The sequence below is a fragment of the Heterodontus francisci genome, chromosome 18 (genome assembly GCF_036365525.1).
Source record: "Heterodontus francisci isolate sHetFra1 chromosome 18, sHetFra1.hap1, whole genome shotgun sequence".
Taxonomy (NCBI): domain Eukaryota; kingdom Metazoa; phylum Chordata; class Chondrichthyes; order Heterodontiformes; family Heterodontidae; genus Heterodontus; species Heterodontus francisci.
Window position 1 is genome coordinate 82,047,422 of NC_090388.1, and position 20,507 is coordinate 82,067,928.

The following is a 20,507-nucleotide window of genomic DNA, read 5'->3' on the forward strand; positions in this document are numbered from 1 at the left end:
GGTGTGTATGTGCATAAGTCATTGAAGGTAGCAGAGAGGTTGAGAAAGTGGTTAAAGCATACAGTATCCTGGGCTTTATAATTGGGGCATAGAGTACAAGAGCAAGAAAGTTATGTTGAACTTGTGTAGCTCAAATGCTGCATCCAGTTCTGGGTGCCGCACATTAGGAAAAGAATGACAAACATGTAGCTCCTCACTCAAACCCTCCACCAGTTTCAGTAAGAGTCTCCTTATAAGTGCTCGACTAAGATCCCAGTTAACACCCTCCACCTGCATATAATTAAACAACTGAGACACAATTAACATATTCTCTTTCTTTTTTCGTAAAACTTAGATTAAGATGCTCAAACAACATTTCAAAAGAAATCAAAATAAATTCCATATTAGGCACAAAGTAATAGATTGTGAGTCACCCCTCCTCTCGCACCCCTAACAATTTCTTTGAACGATCATTTCTTTTTATGAAACAATCAACTAGCTGATGACTTGCATCTACCATTTAAGTTTGGAGATTTCCTTTCTCTCTAACATTTGTTTCAATCCAGCAAGGTCAATATTTAGTCTTTTCTCACTCACACGTTTTGTAGACTGTACATTCTTGTCCCACATAACATTCAATGGGTATCCTAATGTCAGTACGTCCCTTGTTCAGGATACCACCTAAAATATTTGACAAATAGAACCCCATATCCACTGCCTCCACAAGACCCAATGTTTCTGCAGCTAAAGTGCCTCTAACGACCCTTTTTATTTTCTTAGCTTCCCAAGCTAAAGGACAACATTTCTCATTTTCACCCATCAGAAATATTATGAAACCGGCTGCACACGAATACCCATCAGCAAGATTAGCATGTGAAGCATCATTAAAAATGAATAGCTTCATGTTCTTTGGGTCACCAAAGGATGGGAACTTCAGTCCATATTTCTCCAGATTTATTTATTTTTTAATGTTTTATTTGCCATTTAAACATTCGGGTGTTTCATCGCACTTCGCTCCAGCACATCAAAACTAGCATCAGGTATAGTCTGAATTCACAAACAATTTAATTGACCAATCAAGCTTCGCAATTGCTCAGTCTCTGCTTTAGATATATTATCATCCTTCTGTGATGACCTAGCACGATTAACCAGATGGGAGTAGCAATCTCTAAATAGGATTGTAGATTTAAAGTTATTTCAGACTTAGTTTGCTTAATATCTAAACCAATATATTTAAAGGCCCCAGAAGCCTGACTCCCAACCTTAAATTCTGCCCTAACCTTAATAACACATTTCTCAAAATCCGCAGTACCACCCCATAAGAAATCACCACGCATCATGAAGACGCCTAAAAGTTTCCCTTTATGATACCAATAAAACATGCCACGATCTGCTTTTAGTTGAACAGAACCAATTTTCAACAAAACAGATCTCACCGAGAAATACCACAACCTGGAAGCATCATTAAGGCCGTATATGCATTTGCTCAGTTTCCATAGTTTTCCTTCTGCAACTGCTGCCTCTTTAGGTGGTTTCAGAAACACCTCTCTCTGAAAAGTATCACCCTGCAGAAATGTGGTTTTTATGTCAATTGTCATGCAGGCCCCCACCTGCTAAGAATCAGGCATATTAATTTCACATGGACATTAAATTTCAAATTGTTGCTGGGTAGAAGCGAAGGCCTGTTACAAGGGGTTGCCAGGCCCCTGGCGGGAAAGACATTTTTGCATATTAACAGACAGTGTTTGTAGACAAAGGACGGTTCCCTGACACACACAATACACAGATCCAAGACATAGTCAGACCAGTTAGTCACATGACTAACTGCTTGGCAACCTGGGGTTTTCTGAAGTCTACAGTTTTGAACAGAGAGTCTGCAGAAAGCAGAATGCTCCTGGACTGAAGACCACCTCCTGTCTGTCTGCTCCCATCTCTTTCTCATGGAACTCCAAAACCCACTGAAGACACATGAACCCCAAGAGAGAAAAGTCTCCTACAGTGAACAAGGATTAAGAAGAATACTGGGCCCAAATGAAAAGCAAGATCTACCTACAATCAAGCACGATACAGTGAGCTCATAGAACCGTAACAACAACTCTTCAGATATTGCCCCAAACTTTTCCACTTTATTTTTTCTTCTGCTCTTTCTGTCCCTATCTGCGTGTGTATCGTGTATGCATGCTAGCGTGGACGTGTCATATATCCGTAGGCGTTAACCGAATTCGAGTCTAAGTTTAATAAATTTCACTTTTCTTCTTTAAACCTGAGAAAACCTGTTGTGCTGGTTTCTTTGCCTCATAATTGGAAAGCGCTGAACAAGGATTCACCAAGGGGCAGCTAAAAAACACGGTGTGTTTAAAATTAAACCCTGTTACAGTACGACCAGGTGAAGGCTGAGAGGGAACCCTAGACCTCTTTCTCACCTGGTTGTAACACAATGGATCTACATTCCTATGAATATGTGCCAAAAGAACAAAAAAGATTTTCAAGATTACTTTTCCAGCTGTGGGAGAGTCCACTCTAACATCGTTATCACCCAGTCGCTCTTCAAAACCCCTCGCAACTAGCCTCATAACCCATTAGAACTTGCACTGCGCATTCTTACTCTCCACTCTTCTACCCCATTCTGCCAGTACATGGACCTTGCTTCATGGCCATCATCTTGAACATTCAACCAATATTTAAACCTGCATATTTTCCTGCATGTCCCACATTTGTTGCATCGCTCCATTTATTAGACCCCTCTGGAATACATGTTACCCGAGTAACTGCTCGGGGAAGTTGTCCTTTCAATGAGATACCTCTTTCTTGAGTGCCATGATCGCCCTTCATCACAAAACACATGATCACTTGAGGTGCAAGGTGCCTCATTTTCCTCTACTAACTGCTCAGATTCTGAGATTCTGTAATCAACCGTAATTAATCGTGAGAAATGAACCTAAAGTTTGATTTCCATGTTTGATAACTACTGTCCTATCATGACTGATTACCTTACAAGGGCCCTTCCATTCCTTACGACCCTCTTTTTTATAATACTCCAAAAGAGCTGAACTCAAGAGGTGAGGTGAGAGTGACTGCTCTTGACATCAAGGCAGCATTTGACCGAGTATGGCATCAAGGAGCCCTTGCAAAACTGGAGTCAATGGGAAAATTCTCCGCCGGTTGGAGTCATACCTAGCGCAAATGAAGATGGTTGTGGTTGTCGGAGGTCAATCATCTCAGCTCCAGGACATCACTGCAGGAGTTCCTCAGGGTAGTGTCCTAGGCGCAACCATCTTCAGCTACTTCATCAATGACCTTCTCTCCATAAGGTCAGAAGTGGGATGTTCGCTGATAACTGCACACAGTTGCGGCACAATTCGCGGCTCCTCAGATCAGACAATATTCAGGCTTGGGCGGCTAAGCGGCAAATAACATTCACGCCACACAATTGGCAGGCAATGACTATCTCAAACAAGACAGATTCTAACCATCTCCCCTTGACATTCAATGGCATTACAATCGCTGAATCCCTCACTATCAACATCCTGGGGGTTACCATTGACCAGAAACTGAACTGGAGTAGCCATATAAATCCAGTGTCTACAACAGCATGTCAGAGGTTAGGAATCCTGCAGCGAGTAACTCACCTCCTGACTCTCCAAAGCCTATCCACCATCTACAAGGCACATGGAATAGGAGGTAATATACTGGCATGGATTAAGGATTGATTAACAGACAGAAAACAGAGAGTAGGAATAAATGGGTCGTTCACACTTTGGCAGGCTAGTGGGATACCGCAGGAATCAGTGCTTGGGCCCCAGCTGTTCACAATATATATGAATGATTTGGATGTGGGGTCCAAATGCAGTATTTCCAAGTTCGTGGATGACACAAAACTAGGTGGGAATGTGTGTTGTGAGGAAGATGCAAAGTGGCTTCAAGGGAATTTGGACAGAATTAGTGAGTGGGCAAGAATGTTGCAGATGGAATATAATGTGGCAAAATATAAGGTTATCGATTTTGGTAGGAGGAATAGATGTGTAGAGCATTTCTTAAACGGTAAGAAATTAGAAAGCGTAGATGTACAAAGGGACCTGGGTGTCCTTGTCAATAAGTCACTGAAAGCTAACATGCAGGTGCAGCAAGCAAGTAAGAAGGCTAATGGTATGTTAGCCTTTATCACAAGAGGGTTTGAGTACAGGAGTAGTGAAATATTGCTGCAATTGTACAGAACCTTGGTTAGACCACACCTGGAGTAATGTGTGCAGTTCTGGTCCCCTTACCTTAGGAAGGATACTATTGCCTCGAGGGAGTGCAATGAAACTTGTTCCTGAGCTAGCGGGACAGAACTATGAAGAGAGATTGGGGAAACTGGGCCTGTATTCTCTAGAGTTTCGAAGAATGAGAGGTGATCTCATTGAAATCTAAAAAGTACTTAAAGGGATAGACAGGATAGATGTTTCCCCTGGTTGGGGAGTCTAGAACCAGGGAACACAATTTCAAAATAAGGAGGAAGCTACTTAGGACAGAGATGAGCAGAAATTTCTTTACTCGGAGGGTTGTGAATCTTTGGAATTCTTTACCCCAGAGGACTATGAAAGCTCAGTCATTGTGTATGTTTCACGCAGAGATTGACAGATTACTAAATATAAATGACATAAGGGGATATGAGGGTAGTGTCGGGAAAAAAGCATTGAAGTGGATGACCAGCCATGATCGTATTGAATGACGGAGCAGGCTCGATGGGCTGAATGGCCTACTCCTATGTTCCTAAGTCAGGAGTGTGATAGAATACTCTCCACTTGCCTGGATGAGTGCAGTTCCAACAACACTCAAGAAACTCAACACCATCCAGGACAAAGCAGCCCGCTTGATTGGCACCCCATCTACAAACATTCACTCCCTGCACCACCGATGCACAGTGGCAGCAGTGTGTACCATCTACAAGATGCACTGCAGCAATGCACCAAGGCTCCTTAGACAGCACCTTCCAAACCTGCGACCTCTACCACCTAAAAGGACAACGGCAGCAGTTGCATGGGAACACCACCACCTGCGAGTTCCCCTCCAAGTCACACATCATCTGGACTTGCAACTATATCACCATTCCTTCACTGTCGCTGGGTCAAAATCCTGGAACTCCCTTCCTAATAGCACTGTGGGCATACCTACCCCACATGGACTGCAGTGGTTCAAGAAGGCAGCTCATCACCACCTTCTCAAGGGCAATTAAGGATGGGCAATAAATGCCGTCCTGGCCAGCGATGCCCACATCCCATGAATGAATAAAAAAAAAAATTTCCTGAATTAAATTCTGCCTTAGATGGCCTTATACGATGCCTCAGAGCTCTCCAAATTTTCTCAGAGACCTCAGCCCGTCTCCCGGCATGTAAAGCATTCAAATGTACAGAAAAAAAATTGAACTAACTCTTGTACCTTCCAGAGCAGGACTGTCGCACAGTACAGAAAACAATTTGGGATTCCGCCCATCGACCCATTGATAGGAACTATATCCCCCAACCATCTGAAGTGAATTCTTTGCATAAACCGCCGATGCCAGAGCAATTGCCAACTTGCAGTTTGGTCGGTCAGCTAAGATTTTATGCAGCATTTCATCGATCACTGCATGATTCCTTTTACAAAGCCCATTGCTGAAAGGACTTTCAGCTGCAGTATTCATAACCATAATGTTCATGTTTTCACACGTCTCTGAACTTGTCAATGGCAAATTCCCCTCTACTATCAGTCAGAAACTTAGCCGGTGCCCCCAAGTCCAGGCCCTGTCCATTTGTCAATGATTTTGTGTATCATCACCTTTTTGTTCCGGCTACTTTTTATTGTAGAGAGACTAAATTTAGTTGCTAGGTCTATAAAATGTAGAATGAAAATATTCTTGTCATTGTCCCATATCTTTAAATCCATGGCAACTAATTCGTTTCACATGCCATTGGAAGGCTTACAATTGGACGTGATGGTGTCCTCGGATTCCTTTTACAGATTTCACACTCTCCACTAATCTCCTCTATCATCCCTGTGTATTGCTTCACCAATCACACCTGCATTCTTTAGCAAGGTTTTGAATCTTTGACAAGAAGGATGAGCAAATTGTTTATGCAACTTAAAGACAATTTGCTTTTTATCTCTCTGATTCTTATCACCTGATGCCATTAATACTTTGTTAACACTCTGACTAGAAACATCAGGTTTCGGTTAAGGGGATACAATAATGCCTTGACTGGGTTACCTGCAAATTCACTGACTTTCCAAAAGGCTGCGTTTTCTGACAATACCACTGGGTGGCGCTGCAATGGCACATGCAGCATGTGCCACTAAAACGTCACAGTCTGCAACGTCAGGCAGCTGCCAGGATTAAAGATGGCGCTGCTCAAATAATCACACGATGGCAACCCAAACACATGGCAGCACACAATGGCTGGAGGGGAGGGAGGGAGTGGGCCAGGGAGGGGGGGCCGTGAGCGAGCGGGCGGGGGGGGGGGGTGGGTCCGGCCCGGATCCTCCTCCCATCTGCCCGCATCGCAATGACATCAACTGTACACGCACCAACCGACCTGCCCGCATTACGCGGTGACATCATCTACACATGCGCCAACCAGACCTGGCACTGTGGAACGCAGCGCATGTGCAGAGGGTAGGAACCAATCTGTGCGCAGACTGGCGCAGTCGGATGACGTAAGCTGCCGGCTGCATTGTCAGTAATCACTTTGTTTCCAAAAACAATTGCCTTATCATGCTCCATATCAAGTTTCATTTGTGCCTTGTTCATTGCTGGTTTACTCAACAGTAAAAGGCATCTCACTAGAGATTACACTTATCAAGTGGCTTACTCCAGTTATTTTACATGGAATTACTACTCTCTTCAGTGACTTTAGTGTGTTGTCATCACCAAACCAAAGGCTGGTAGTACTTTTACACTCTTTATCCTTGTGTCGATCCTCACTGAGTGAATCCAGATAACATTGTAACCAATCTGTTCCACATATTGTCAATGTGCAAGCGCTATCTAATACAGCACAGCATGAATAGAAACATAGAAAATAGGTGCAGGAGTAGGCCATTCGGCCCTTCAAGCCTGCTCCACCATTCATTATGATCAAGGCTGATCATCCAACTCAGTAGCCTGTTCCTGCTTTCGCCCCATACCCTTTGATCCCTATCTGCAACTGACACATTCTAACTCCTTGTGACTAGTACAATTTGTTCAGATTCATCAGTATCTTTCTCTTCTGCCTCAGAATTCTCTGCATCCTGTGTTATTTCGAGGACTCTGCCTCTGTTTTGGGCAGTTCATTCTATAATGATACTTTGAGTCACACCTGAAACACCTATCAACTGTTCCTTGGTCAATCCTGGGATTCATTTGCCTATGATTGCTGTTCCAATTCTGTCTTCCGCTGTAATAGACAGTCCTGTTGAAGGTGTTTTCACCCTCCTTCCTCCTGTCTTTAACTCTCCCATTGTACTTAGGCCTGCGCCCAGTATCTGGACCATTTCGAAATCCGGTAAACATCGTGTCCTCCATTCTGTGTTACCGCAGAATGCCCTGTTTGTTCTACCAGGCCTGCAGGAAATGAATGTTTCCCCACGAATTTCTTTAAGGCAGTAGGATCTAACAGGGAGTCTTTTTCCAAGAACCGAACACCATTTAGAATCAGGAGCCTGTCCATGTGTGACACCCTAGTGCAATCTAGCAATTTAAATGCTGGCACTGAACCAGGGATCTCCAAATTGAATTTCCTCAATCTTCTATACAGTCTGCTAAAGTCCATGATATATTCCTCCATTGAATAACCATCTGTTTTCCGAAATCTAACAAAGTCTGACCATGCCTCATATGCATTCAATAGGTCATCTTTCTTGTAAATTTCATCCAAGAATTCAAACAGAAGATCTAAACCTTCATCAGTACCTAACTGACAAGCATCCAGTTCACAAAACACTTTACTTCTGATTTTACATTTGGCAGGAAGTAACAATGCCAAGGCCATACCTTGTTTCCTCTTTGGTAGGGATGTAACCCATGTTCACGTATCGACTTCATTCTTCCACTAGCCATATGGTTCAGACTCAGAGAACATCGGAGGGTAATCATAACCTGACAAGCTTTCTACCATACTTTCCACACTAGTCAGTGAGATTTTAGTTTTCTATGCAAAAAAAAAATCCTAGTTTCCAAACTTCAGCTTTAAGCAACCATCCTCTGCTATCATGTTAAATTCCAGAAAACATGTTGTGGAAGGATAATGCTGGAGCACATTTCATGAACACAGTAAAAGAATTACAAACATGTAGGTCCTCACTCAAACCATTCTCCGTAAGAGTCTCCTTATAAGTGCTCAAGTAAGACCCCAGGTAACACCCCCCCACCTACATCTCAACAACTGATAGACAAGGAGGACGTATTAGGGTAACTTGTGTGGTGGTGGTGGAGGACATGGGGATGGTTCTTCATGAAAACTTTGCATCTGGTTTCACAAAGGTGAGGGGCGTTACGGACAATGCAATCAGAAAGGAGGAGTGTGAAATATTAGATGAAATTAACATAGTTGGAGAGGAAGCATTAAGGGGTTCAGCATCGTTGAAAGTGGATAAATCCCCAGGCCCGGATGAAATGTATCTTAGGTTGTTAAGGGAAGCAAGAGAATAGTGAAGGCTCTGAACATCATTTTTCAATCCTTTCTGGCTACAGGCATGGTGTCAGAGGACCAGAGGACAGCTAACATTGTACCTTTGTTTAAAAAGGGAGAAAGTGAGTGACCGAATAATTACAGGCCAGTCAATCTAACCTCGATGGTGAAAAAATTATTGGAAAAAATTCTGAGGGACAGTATAAATCTTCATTTAGAAAGATACGAATTAATCAAAGGCAGTCAGCACATATTTGTTAAGGGAAGGTTGCGTCTGACCAACAGGATTGAATTTTTTGAGGAACAAGGAGGGTCAATGAGGATACTGCATTTCATGTAGCTCATGTGAATTTTAGCAAAGCTTTTTTTAAGTTCCCACATGGTAGACTGGTCACTAAAGTAAAAGCCCACGTGATCCAAGGCAGAGTGGCAAGTTGGATCCAAAATTGACTCAGAGGCAGGAAGCACAGGTTATTGGTCAATGGGTATTTTTGTGACTGGAAGGCTGTTTCCAGGTACGGCAGGGCTCAGTACTGGGGTCCCTTGCTTTTTGCGGTATATATCAATGATTTGGACTCGAATGTAGGGGGTATGGTTAAAAAGTTTGCAGGCGATACAAAAATTGGCCGCATGGTTGATATGAAGAAGAAAGCTGTAGACTGCAAAAAGGTATCAATGGACTAGTCTGGTGGGCAGTACAGTGGCAAATGGAGTTCAATCTGGAGAAGTGTAAGGTAATGCATTTGGGGAAGGCCAACAAGGCAAGGGAATAGACAATAAATGGTAGGATACTGAGAAGTATAGAGAAACAGAGGACTTTGGAGTGCATGTTCACAGATCCTTGAAGGTGGCTGGACAGGTAGTTAAGATGGTCAAGGTGGCATATGGAATACTTGTATTTTGTGCCTCTGCTAATAAAGGCAAGAGCTGGGAGGTTAGCTGGAACTGTATAAAATACTGAGCTGGCCACAGTTGGAGTACTGCGTGCAGTTCTGGCCACCGCACTATAAGAAAGATGTGATTGCACTATAGAAGTTACAGAGGAGGTTTATGAGGATGGTGCCTGGACTGCAGAAAATTAATTATGAGGAAAGATTGGATAGGCTGGAGTTGTTTTCTTTGGAACAGAGGCAGCTAAGGGGAAATTTAACTGAAGTGTATAAAATTATGAGGGGTCTCGATTGAGTGGATAGGAAAGCCCTATTCCCCTTGGTTGAGGGGTCCATAACCAGGGGACATAGATTTAGGACAAAAGGCAGGTGGTTTAGAAGGGTTTCAAGGGGAAATTTCGATTTGGAACTCACTGTCTAAAAGAGTGGTAGAGGCAGAAACTCTCAGTAACATCTAAAATGTACTTGGATATGCATGTAAAGTTACATAACCTACAAGACTACAGACCATAGAGTCAATTACGGCCCAGAAGGAGACCATTCGCCACATTGAGTCCATGCCGACTCTCCATGGAGCTATCCGATGAGTCCCACTGCCTGCTCGATCACCGAAGCCCTGCAAGTTTACTTCCTTCAGGTGGCTATCTAATTTCCTTTTGAAGTCATTGATTGTCTCCGCTTTCACCACCCTTGTGGGCGGCGAGCTCCAGGTCATTACCACCCGCTGCGTAAAACAGTTCTTCCTCAAGTTCCCCCTGCATTTCTTGTCTTGTCCAAAACCTTCTGAGTCCTTGTACCATTAGTTAATGGGAACAGTTTTTCCTTGCCGAATTCATGCTAACCACTTTCTCAATATGTCGCGTCACCTTCAAAGATGGATGCACATGCACCCCCAGGTCTCTCAGTTCCTACACACTCTTTAAAACTGCAGCATTAAGTATATATTGCCTCTCCCTATTCCTTTTGCCAAAATGCTTCACCTTACACTTGTCAGTATTAAATTCCATCTGCCACCTGTCTGCCCATTCTGCTAGCCTATCTATGTCCTGTCGCAGATGATTCATATCATCCTCACTGTTTGCCACACCTTCAAGTTTGGTGTCATCGGCAGATTTTGAGATTCTACTCTGCATTCCAAGATCCAAGTTATTTATATGGAGCAAAAAAAGCAGTGGTCCCAACACTGACCCTTGGGGAACACCACTGTCGATCATCATCCTGTCTGAAAAACAACCATTTACTGCAACTTGCTGTTTTCTGTCCTTCAGTCAATTTTTAAGTCCAATTTTACACTGATCCTCCTATTGCATGAGCTTCAATTTTGTTACCCAGCCTTTCATGTGGTACCTTATCAAATGCTTTAAAAATCCATATAAACAATATCCACTGCTTTCTCTTCATGAACCTTCTCTGATACTTAATCAAAAATTCAATTAAATTAGTCAAGCATGATCTGCCTTTTACCAAGAGCTGGAAAGTGGGATAAAAATAAGAAATGCTGGAAATACTCAGCAGGTCTGGCAGCATCTGTGGAGAGAGAAGCAGAGTTAACGTTTCAGGTCAGTGACCTTTCATCAGAACTGGAAAAGGTTAGAAATGTAGTAGGTTTTAAGCAAATAAAGCTAGGGTGGGGCAAGAGATAACAAAAGGGAAGGTGTTGATAGGACAGGGTCACAGAGAATAACTGACCAGAAGGTCACGGAGTTGAAAAGTAGGATTTGGCAGAATGGCTCATCAGCCGTCATGGTCATGATGGGCCAAATGGCCTCCTTCCATGCTGTGATTCTATGATTCAAACCACAGTCAATGCCTAATGGGCAGGGATGGGGGGGGTTGCGTGGTTGTAGTTTGGAACAAAGGAAGGAGGGTAATAACATAATAACATTGCTTTTGAGTGCAGCGAGTGCTCAACATGGAGCTGCAACAGTTATGGAGCTGTCAATAACAATCGAGGTCATTATTTCTCTTTCCTTTACTGAAGGTACTGACTTCTTACCAGCACTTGGCTCACATGGTCATTCTTCATGCAAACTGTCAGCAGGCCCTCCAATCTCAGAAAGCATCACCTCCAAGACTAATCATGTATATGCCTACACACAGACTAACTTCCATACAGAGGTCAATGGGTACTGATCAGAAGCAGGAGCCCTGACTGATGGTATTTATACCTCATTAGTCTGAGGTAATTACAACACCCTCAGCTCAGAACACGAATTGAATCTGTTGGTTTCTCGTCTCTATGTGTTAACACCACACTGGCAGTGCTTTTTATCACTCGGCTATTGGAAGTATGTCATGAGCTTCATGGAAATTTTGCCAATCCACTTTGTGCCTGGTACACTGGATATTGAACCTTGGTCAGAAAGTCAGGAAGTTACAAATGATCCACAAATATATAACCCATTGCAAAACTGTACACGATACTAAATGTTAACACCCTTGAGTGTGGAAAACAACAGGATCTGCATCAGGAAGGAAGGTCTCAATATCAGTCATTTACATGCATCATTTACCTGCAAATCTGGTGCTTACCTTGGAGTTGCCTGCCCCTGTAGGATCCACTCAGGATATTAAGGGAATCATGGGTATCTGAGGGGGTACAGTACAGGAAGTAATACTCCAGATGTCGCCACAGAATAAAGAGACAGTTTTCCACAACGACTGAAAAGTTAAAATTGGTCAAGGAACAAAACAGCAGACGCTGTTTACCCTCACCCACCAAACAGCAGACGCTGTTTACCCTCACCCACCAAACAGCAGACGCTGTTTACCCTCACCCACCAAACAGCAGACGCTGTTTACCCTCACCCACCAAACAGCAGACGCTGTTTACCCTCACCCACCAAACAGCAGACGCTGTTTACCCTCACCCACCAAACAGCAGACGCTGTTTACCCTCACCCACCAAACAGCAGACGCTGTTTACCCTCACCCACCAAACACGTGGAGACGTTTTAGAAAAATACAGCGAATGCTGGAAATCAGAAATCAGAACAGAAAATGCTGGGTAACACCCAGCAGGAAGACAGCATCCATTTTTATTTAATAAGGAGACGCTATTCACCCACATCCATCAATAAGGAGGCCAAAGTCACTGGAATAAGTGGGAAAGCACAGCTGGTGTGATAATTAATGCAAGATGAGAACTTGATCTAATGTACTTGTTGCTTTGGCCTCAAGTATTTGATGGGTGGGGTTAGGGTTGGGGGCAGGAGGTAGAGAAAGAAGAGAAATCCAAATGCAGTGAGAGTCTTTGCTCAGCTGACTTGTGGGAACAGTGGGCTTGGAATTTGTTCTTAGTATGAGAATTAGGGGGGTGAGGTTTGTGCTAAGTGGTTCTGGGAGGCCCAGTTTGTCCATTGCTGGGTGCTTTTTGCCATTGGTAGGGGAAGAAATCACCTTTATCTTCAGTGGGGGACAGGGTGAAATGCTAGGTTTTGTCTTCACTGGGATGGTGGGCTACAAAATTTCACCGTCCGTAGCAGGGGTTCAGGGAGGCTCAGTTTGCCCTGCGTGCTAATTGGGGCATCTGGCCAAATTTGTGCCAAGTGAGGGATTGGGGGTTAGTAGCAGATTTGCAGGACTTCTGTTTGGCCTGCTAAATACTTTTGCTGCTCCTTGGATCAGAATTTATTCATTACTGCAGCTCATTCACCAAAACACTGGCAAAAGGCTCAAGTGTTTTCGGTGGCTCATGAGCATTGCTACAAATCTTATGAATTATAGTCAATCTGTTTTGTTTTTGGATAGGTTTGCCAGGCAGGTTCCACAGTCATAATAAATTGGAATTTACCAATGCTGTTTGGGGCTGACACAATGCTAGGTGGTGCCTCATTACAATCAATTAGACACCTACAGGCAGAGTACCTTTGGACTTCTGAGAAAACTCACTGTTTTTAACATGAAACAGATAGAAACACACATTAAAAGAATTGGCTTCCTCCAACAATCTACAAATCTGTCAGCACCCGTTAGCTTGTTTTCAGTCACAAAGATGATTTGCATGATGGGCCTCAGCACTGTACCTTGGTTGCTCAATGTAAATAAATATCTTAAACACCTAATACACTGTAAATCCTCCAACCTGAGTTTCAAACAGTGCCTTCATTAGAACATTAGGAAATCTGGAAGAAAGTTGGGAAAAATCCTGGATGCAAGTTTTTCACCTTCTAAGTTGAACTAGAAAAAGGCAGTAAAGGATACAGCACGAGAGGGACAGCAGCTCTGCTCTGTGATTGATCTGCTGCACAAGCCGACGTCTGGCCAGAACTTGTCGCTGAGCAGCTGAAATTTTGTCTACACCAACTGGTACTAATGCTTGGCACAGCTGTGGGAGACGAGACAGTGAAATAAATCAGTTGAATTGTTTCAGCATTTATTGCTGCATCCAGTCGTCAGAGCCCATCTGGAGTCCTGGGGGCACCTTATCACAAGAAGGGCATGACTGCCCTTCAGAGGTACAAAGAGGCAACAAAGATGATTCTAGGTATCACAGTTTATGAAGAAAGGGTTAAGGAAGTCAAGTTGCATTTCTTTGGAGACTATGAGGTGATCCAATTGAGGTTCATGGGGGCAAATAGTTTACAACAACAAATAGTTCAAATAGCAGAGGACACAAGTTGAGGCATTTAAGAATTCATGACGCAGTGCTTTACCGAAGTTGGATCATGCTCTTCAAAGTGCAAGCCTCAATATTTGACTAGATTGACCAGAGCCAAAATCAGTCATCCAATTGCAGAAATACTGGATCACCCACATTTGGATCATTTTTGAACATAGGTACTGGGGTGAAAGACAGATGGAGTCCAGATCAGTGCCCTACTTTTGCACAGGAGTAAGACTGCTTTTTGTTAATTTACTTTTGTTCTTCTATTACTCGTGGCCCAGTAACACTTCACTAAACCAGCGGCATTTTAAATGAATAGAAGATGCAACAGGCAATCACCCGATTCACATCACCACCTATCAAACTGGTGGTTCGCTGCTGGTGATTGGATGTGAACATCAGGCGAGGGCATGGTCATGGTCTTGGGTGAGTCACACCATGATTCAATGGCCTGACAACACTCACTTCTTAGGCTCATACATGGTGAATGGCCACTCAGGGGAGGTGGTGGGGGAAAGGCAGTGTTCATGGAAAAGTATCTCAAGAAGAATTAAACCCGTCAGAATAGAGGTGAGGGAGAAAATGTTTAAAAATAAATCAAAACCATCTTCTGCTGCTTGCAATCTGTGGAGGAAAACATCTGCCCTGGGTCTCTGAAATAAAAACATAACGCACACCAATGTTCCCTGCAAGCTGTGCAGCCAAATGGTAACCTGAAAGTCCCCATGCAGGCTACATACAAATCAGCCCCTTTAAATTACTGTGCATGCGAGGCTGTACAGAAAAGCTTAAAGGGGCCGCTGACTTAAATAAATCACTCGCGCCCTTAAAAGAAAATTAGAGGGTACGTTCCTACACGCCCACCTCCTTTATTTCATCTGGGGGCAGATGTTGCAGATTCTGGTACTTGGTCACACTCTGCCGGTGGCTCTCGTAGTTGCTGAAGAAAGCGCTCGCACTTTGCTTCAACAGGAACATGATGACTCCAAGGCTGGGCAGCCTCCAGTAAGGAACCATCGGTAACTGGGCATCTGCAAATGGGGCGAAATAACATTCCCATCAGTGGAGCTCAAGTTGGAAAATGTCAAACAGTTTTATTCTAGTTGCAGACCCCTCCTAGGTATCCCTGGTTATTAGCAGCCAATACTGAACATATCCAAGGTAAGAGATGGGCAGTTGCAGGTACTGCCTCTGCCAAAAGCAATCATGATTAAAATGTCAACCTGTATCTTGGGTCACAGCGTTGGCCCAGTGGTACTAATGTATTCATTACATGTCTTTCCCCTACTCTCCTCTGTTTATGTACAATTCCTCTACTCTTTTCATGGTCTTGTCAGCTGTGGGATTTCTTTCTTGGTGGGATGTGTGGAACCGTTTCAGTCACTTTGCAGTTTATATGAGTAAAATTATAGGACAAGAGAAAAAGACAGGGACTCCTTGAGAAATCTAACCATGTGGGCAATCAGGATTCTGTGGCAGGAGACTGTGATGACCTGTGTGAGACTGCTGAAGGCAGAATTGTTAGTATGCCTTATGAGAACATTCCCTTTAAACAATGCAATATTTTCAATGCAACCAGTTCTCTTTTCAGAAACCGAATTAAGAACTCACGTGTGTAACACTGCCCACTTGTGCCAATGCTTGTATTGCAACAACGGTGAATAAATCCTTTGGCCTCAAATCCCCATTAATAATAATTCTAATCCATATCTATCCATAAAAGACCAAACCTTATGAACCTGCAAAGGGTTGCAGAGAAAAAGAAAAGAATGTCTAGAGAACTATGACTTCAGAAAATCTAATCAATCCAACCAACACAGCGGGTGCAGCCATACCCAACCACACTGCGGCTACAGTCATACCCAGCGTTTTGCCAAACTGCTGGGAAAATTTATCAAAGAGGGGATATTAAGATATCTATGGAAATTGAAGATATTGCAAAATACGCTTGTGGTAAGGGGTGAAGCCAGAAGATATTAGGCTTACCTTGCCGAGTTCCTTCTCGAGATGTGCCTTCAGAAAGGCTAGGAGTAAAAAGACAGATTGTGTACTGGGACCCGGTACTGCTCTGTATCAGCAGCGTTTGACAATACTGCACCACATTCGCACAAATCTGAATTGGCATAAACAAGAATGACAGTTTGCATCAAACTTTCATCCTCAGCTGAGAAATCAGAAAATTGCAGAAACTCTTCTGCCATTTGCCAGCCATTGTTCCTTTTGCAGTTTGAGCTTTCTCTCAACACACAATTCCTGTACTCTGTAAAATGCAATTTCAATGAAGCAAACTTATGCCTTCTATGAACTGATACTTGCCTCTTATGCATGATGTGAATTAATTAGCATGCCAAATTACTATTACCATTATCTTGGTATGATGACCCAGCCACCGTATTACTATGTCCATTTTGAAAGGTGGAAAAAAAATCTGGCTAAAACAATAGCCAAATTTATTTAACGAACAGCAAATTTATTTACAATTCGTATAATTACAACGCAGCAGAAACAAGCAGTAGAATACTAGACTTTTGCATAAACAGATTCAAAATGACAAGTGATGCATATTCCACTACAATAAATTTTGAACTAAGTCTCTGAGGAAATGTTATATCAACAACTGAAAGCATATCTGCTAGAAACAGACAATCGAAGCAGTGAATTAAAGACTCTACCACTGTCACCCAGATATAGACCCACCTTCCTTTAAAATACAGGCAGGCTTCTTTAAAGAAGAAACTACTCTTTCATATTAATCAAATACAAAGACAAGTAAGGTTCTGGGCAAGAACTGGGAAAGCGGGAGCTCTTTCAAAAAGCAGCCATATTCCCGAAAAAGCTGAATGGTATCATTCTGCACGCTAGGATTCTATGAATTTGTTTGGATAGGTAGAATTTGAACACAAGTCTCTAAGCTGTCTGTTGAGTGGATTGATTCCTGACACCTGCCAGCAACACAAAAAATCTGGCACATCTCCTGTGAATCTGCGAGTTTACATGCGGGACTGGTCAAACTGACTTGTTCCAAATTAGGTTCAAATTGCAGGCAGTGATTAGTAGCTGTCTCTGGACAATTTTGTGCACTGTCTTTCTCCACATAAACAAACTCTTCAGAATAAACATAATGCAAAAATGTTTCTGTTTTAAATGGAATGCTTCAATCATTGTTATTGCACCACAAATATAAGCTGAAGAAAGAATAATTCTAATTTTATTTTAAATGAATGATAGTACAATACAAAAAAAAGATACTTTACCAACCTTGTAGGGCTTTTTTCATATTTTTCAACTGATGTCTATGTACCATGCAAAACATATAGCTTTAACTATAAATATACAGAAAACAGGAGAAGCCCTCCCCTGGGTCCGACTGGAAGCATACCTGTTGCATTGCTAGTTCCATTTCATCCTTCTTGCTCACCCCGCTGACTTGAGTGCCTTCCTGATGTTTTTTGACCTCGCGAAGTCGGTCTGATCCACTGAAACGGCTCAGCAGGCCCAGGCACTGGCGCTGGAGGTCATAAAAGATAGCAAAAATAAGCACTGTTGAAAATTAAATTCAATCATCATTGAAAACGTAATGTGCTTTTTAGTATACTGGCACATTTTGCTGAGATGTACCATGTGTGACAATGCATTTAAAGTGCTTTGTGTTTGATTATTCTTGTAACGTTGATTTGAGAAATGCAAACAAAGTAAGCACACTTTAAATCTAAACTCCCTTAAACCTAGTACCAGGCAAAGTATGAAATATTGCTCTCAATCTGTAAAGTATTGGAAAGGTAGAATCAGGGCCATGATTGGAGTGAGAGCGGGGGTTTTCAACTGGCAAATAAACTGACCTTGGACTCTTGTTGGTTTTCTCGGTGATGTTGTTTAACGTCAAGGCATCCCAATTAAAATGGAGTGTTAAAAGACTGGCACTAATGTGGAGTGCTAATATATTCATTATACCTCTTTTCCCTGGTGAGAGAAACGAGTGTTTGAATTGGTTAAGGATCAGCAAACATGTAGCCAGCGCTCATACTCTGACATGACTTCAAAACTGCAGTCAACGGGATTGAAGTTTCAGCAGTAGCTCCCAGGTTTCATCCTGATCTGTGCTGTGTTTGTTTATCTCATTTTAGTGGTTTGAGTGTATGTAAAAGATCCCAGAGCATTCTTTGAAGAAAAAAAAAGTGGAGATCTCCCGGTGTTCTGCAATCATTCCTCCTTCAACTAACACTAATTATAAAATGGACAGACAGGATCTTAGGTTAACATCTAATTCAAAGGACTGTATTGCATTGGGGCATTGGCCTGGGGGTTCTGAACCAGACACAAGAGTGCTACCAACGGAGTCAAATGCCAAAGACCAATCAAGGTTTTTAAAAGGGTGCATGTCCCAATGTGGCACAAAAAGAGAAGGGGAAAAGGAAGTTCCAAGGAGAGTGACAAGCATTTAAAATACAAACTCAAATACCTGGAAACGTCCAATATGACCTTGAAGTTCCATGATAGTACCATCATTGCCTTCCATTTCTATCCCACTTACCACACCTGAAAAAGCAATATAGATTACAACCAGCAATACCACTGAACAAGTATGCAAGCATGAGTTCCATAGTATTCTCCCTTAAATTTGCTTTCCCCCTATGAATACCCCAATTGTTAAAGAGGTGCAGTTTGACAAACACGAGCAACCATCCTGTACCTTGCCAATTCTTAATGTGTAAATTCAGACAGTGGTGTCAATAGGCTATTTAGGCTGTGAGGGGTACATCTGGTTCCTCCCCTTGTAGGTGAAGGATCAGTTAAAGTACTTTTGGTGATAATGGTTGAGGGAGGAACAGTGATATGGGAGCAACAGAACTCACTCCTCCTCTTCGTATAGTGCCATCGGAACCAGCACTACACAGAAAAACTTGAGTCACTGTATAGCAAATTAACAGCAGGTGTCAGTCATGCAGGATGTAAAACTGTGGCTTTGCATGGCTCATGAGAGACTGATTTAAAAATGCAAGGAGGATCTGTCTCAACTGTTAACTCACATTGGTCCCCGGGACCTGGTGGATGCCAACTGGACACTACCCTTTTGAACTGCACCGAGGAGGAGTAGGCACTCAGATCTTTTTCAGATTTCTTCAACGAGAGGTGATTCTGAATACTGGTTAATTATACTTAAAATGGTTCTCCTTTATAGATCAAAACCTCTGGCTTCCCCGAGCCCACATGCAAAGGTTGAAGTAAGACCACGCTAACTGTTGAACTTGCGAACTTGGGTCAAAGAGGTAAGACACCCTCTGGGAGAGCTCAGGTTGATACCAACCTAAGTATCCTGGTTGGACTCATGGAGGGCATAGTGTTTTTGCTCACATAAGGAACTAGATTACACAGTCAGTGCCAAGTGAGCCTAGCATTGAATTTGTAGGCCGGGAACATCAAGGTTGCTGGTACGTTACATTTCCATGTTGGACCTACTTTCAAGGTGAAGACAGATGTCTTGTATAGCTGGTAAGTAAACTCAGACCAGAAAAAGACAACTGCTCAAAGGTACTGCATGGAACTAGGTACGGGAACTCAGAATTATATATTTAAGGTGCAATGCATACCAAAATTGGGTTACTCCAAAGGCAAGCTCCAACTGATGAAACCACCCTTTGATTGGCAATGATGTGTGTCCATATCAGGAGGATAGTGCCAATGTATCAGCACATTTTATGGTAAGTTGTGCAACTTGTGAGGAGTTCCTGATACCCGTTTTCCACCCAGTAAAAACTCAAACCCATGCTAGTCAGTTACCTAATGAGGGCTATTTTCTTGTGGGTAGGGATGTGATCATGGGGGAGCAGAACGTTGCAAAGAGACATTAAGTAAGTTGACAGATGGAGTTGTATGTGGAGAAGTGTGGGGTCATCCATTTTGGACTGAAGAACGATCAGAGTATTTTCTAAATGATGAGAAGCTAGGAACTGTAAAGGATTAAGGAGATTTAGGGGCTCCAAGTAACCATTAAAATTTATTATAAAAACAAAACAGGTCTTGCAGCATCTGTGAAGAGAGAAGCAGAATTAATGTTTCAGGTCAGTGACCCTTCTTCAGAACTGGCAAATATTAGAAATGTAAAAGGTAAAGTAAAGTGGGGGTGGGGCAAGAGATAACAAAAGAAAAGGTGTAAGGACAAGGTCACAGAATAGCTGACCAGAAGGTCATGGAGCAAAGATTTGTTAATAGCGTGTTGAAAGACAAAGCATTAGTACAGATAGGGTGTTAACGGACTGAAAATTGAACAGCCGCAAGTACAAACATGAAAAAAACAGTGGGTAAGCAAAGTGAACAAACCAAGATGAAATAAAATAAGATAAACAAGAAAAATATATTAGAAAAAGGAAAAAGAAAAAAATAACGAAAAACAAAAGTAAAATGGAG

General features: G+C 42.6%; 1 protein-coding gene across 1 annotated transcript in view; it reads right to left on the minus strand.

Annotated features, from left to right (window-relative positions):
- Positions 1-20,507, minus strand: part of nup205 (nucleoporin 205) — a 156,044-nt gene that overhangs the window by 23,533 nt on the left and 112,004 nt on the right. Inside the window, exons 36-41 of the mRNA XM_068051065.1 lie at positions 18,562-18,638; positions 17,482-17,610; positions 16,089-16,215; positions 14,967-15,133; positions 13,700-13,823; positions 12,029-12,157 (exon numbers count right to left, since the gene is read on the minus strand). Of these exons, the coding sequence (XP_067907166.1) occupies positions 12,029-12,157; positions 13,700-13,823; positions 14,967-15,133; positions 16,089-16,215; positions 17,482-17,610; positions 18,562-18,638 (753 nt within the window). The remainder of the gene's footprint in view (positions 1-12,028; positions 12,158-13,699; positions 13,824-14,966; positions 15,134-16,088; positions 16,216-17,481; positions 17,611-18,561; positions 18,639-20,507) is intronic.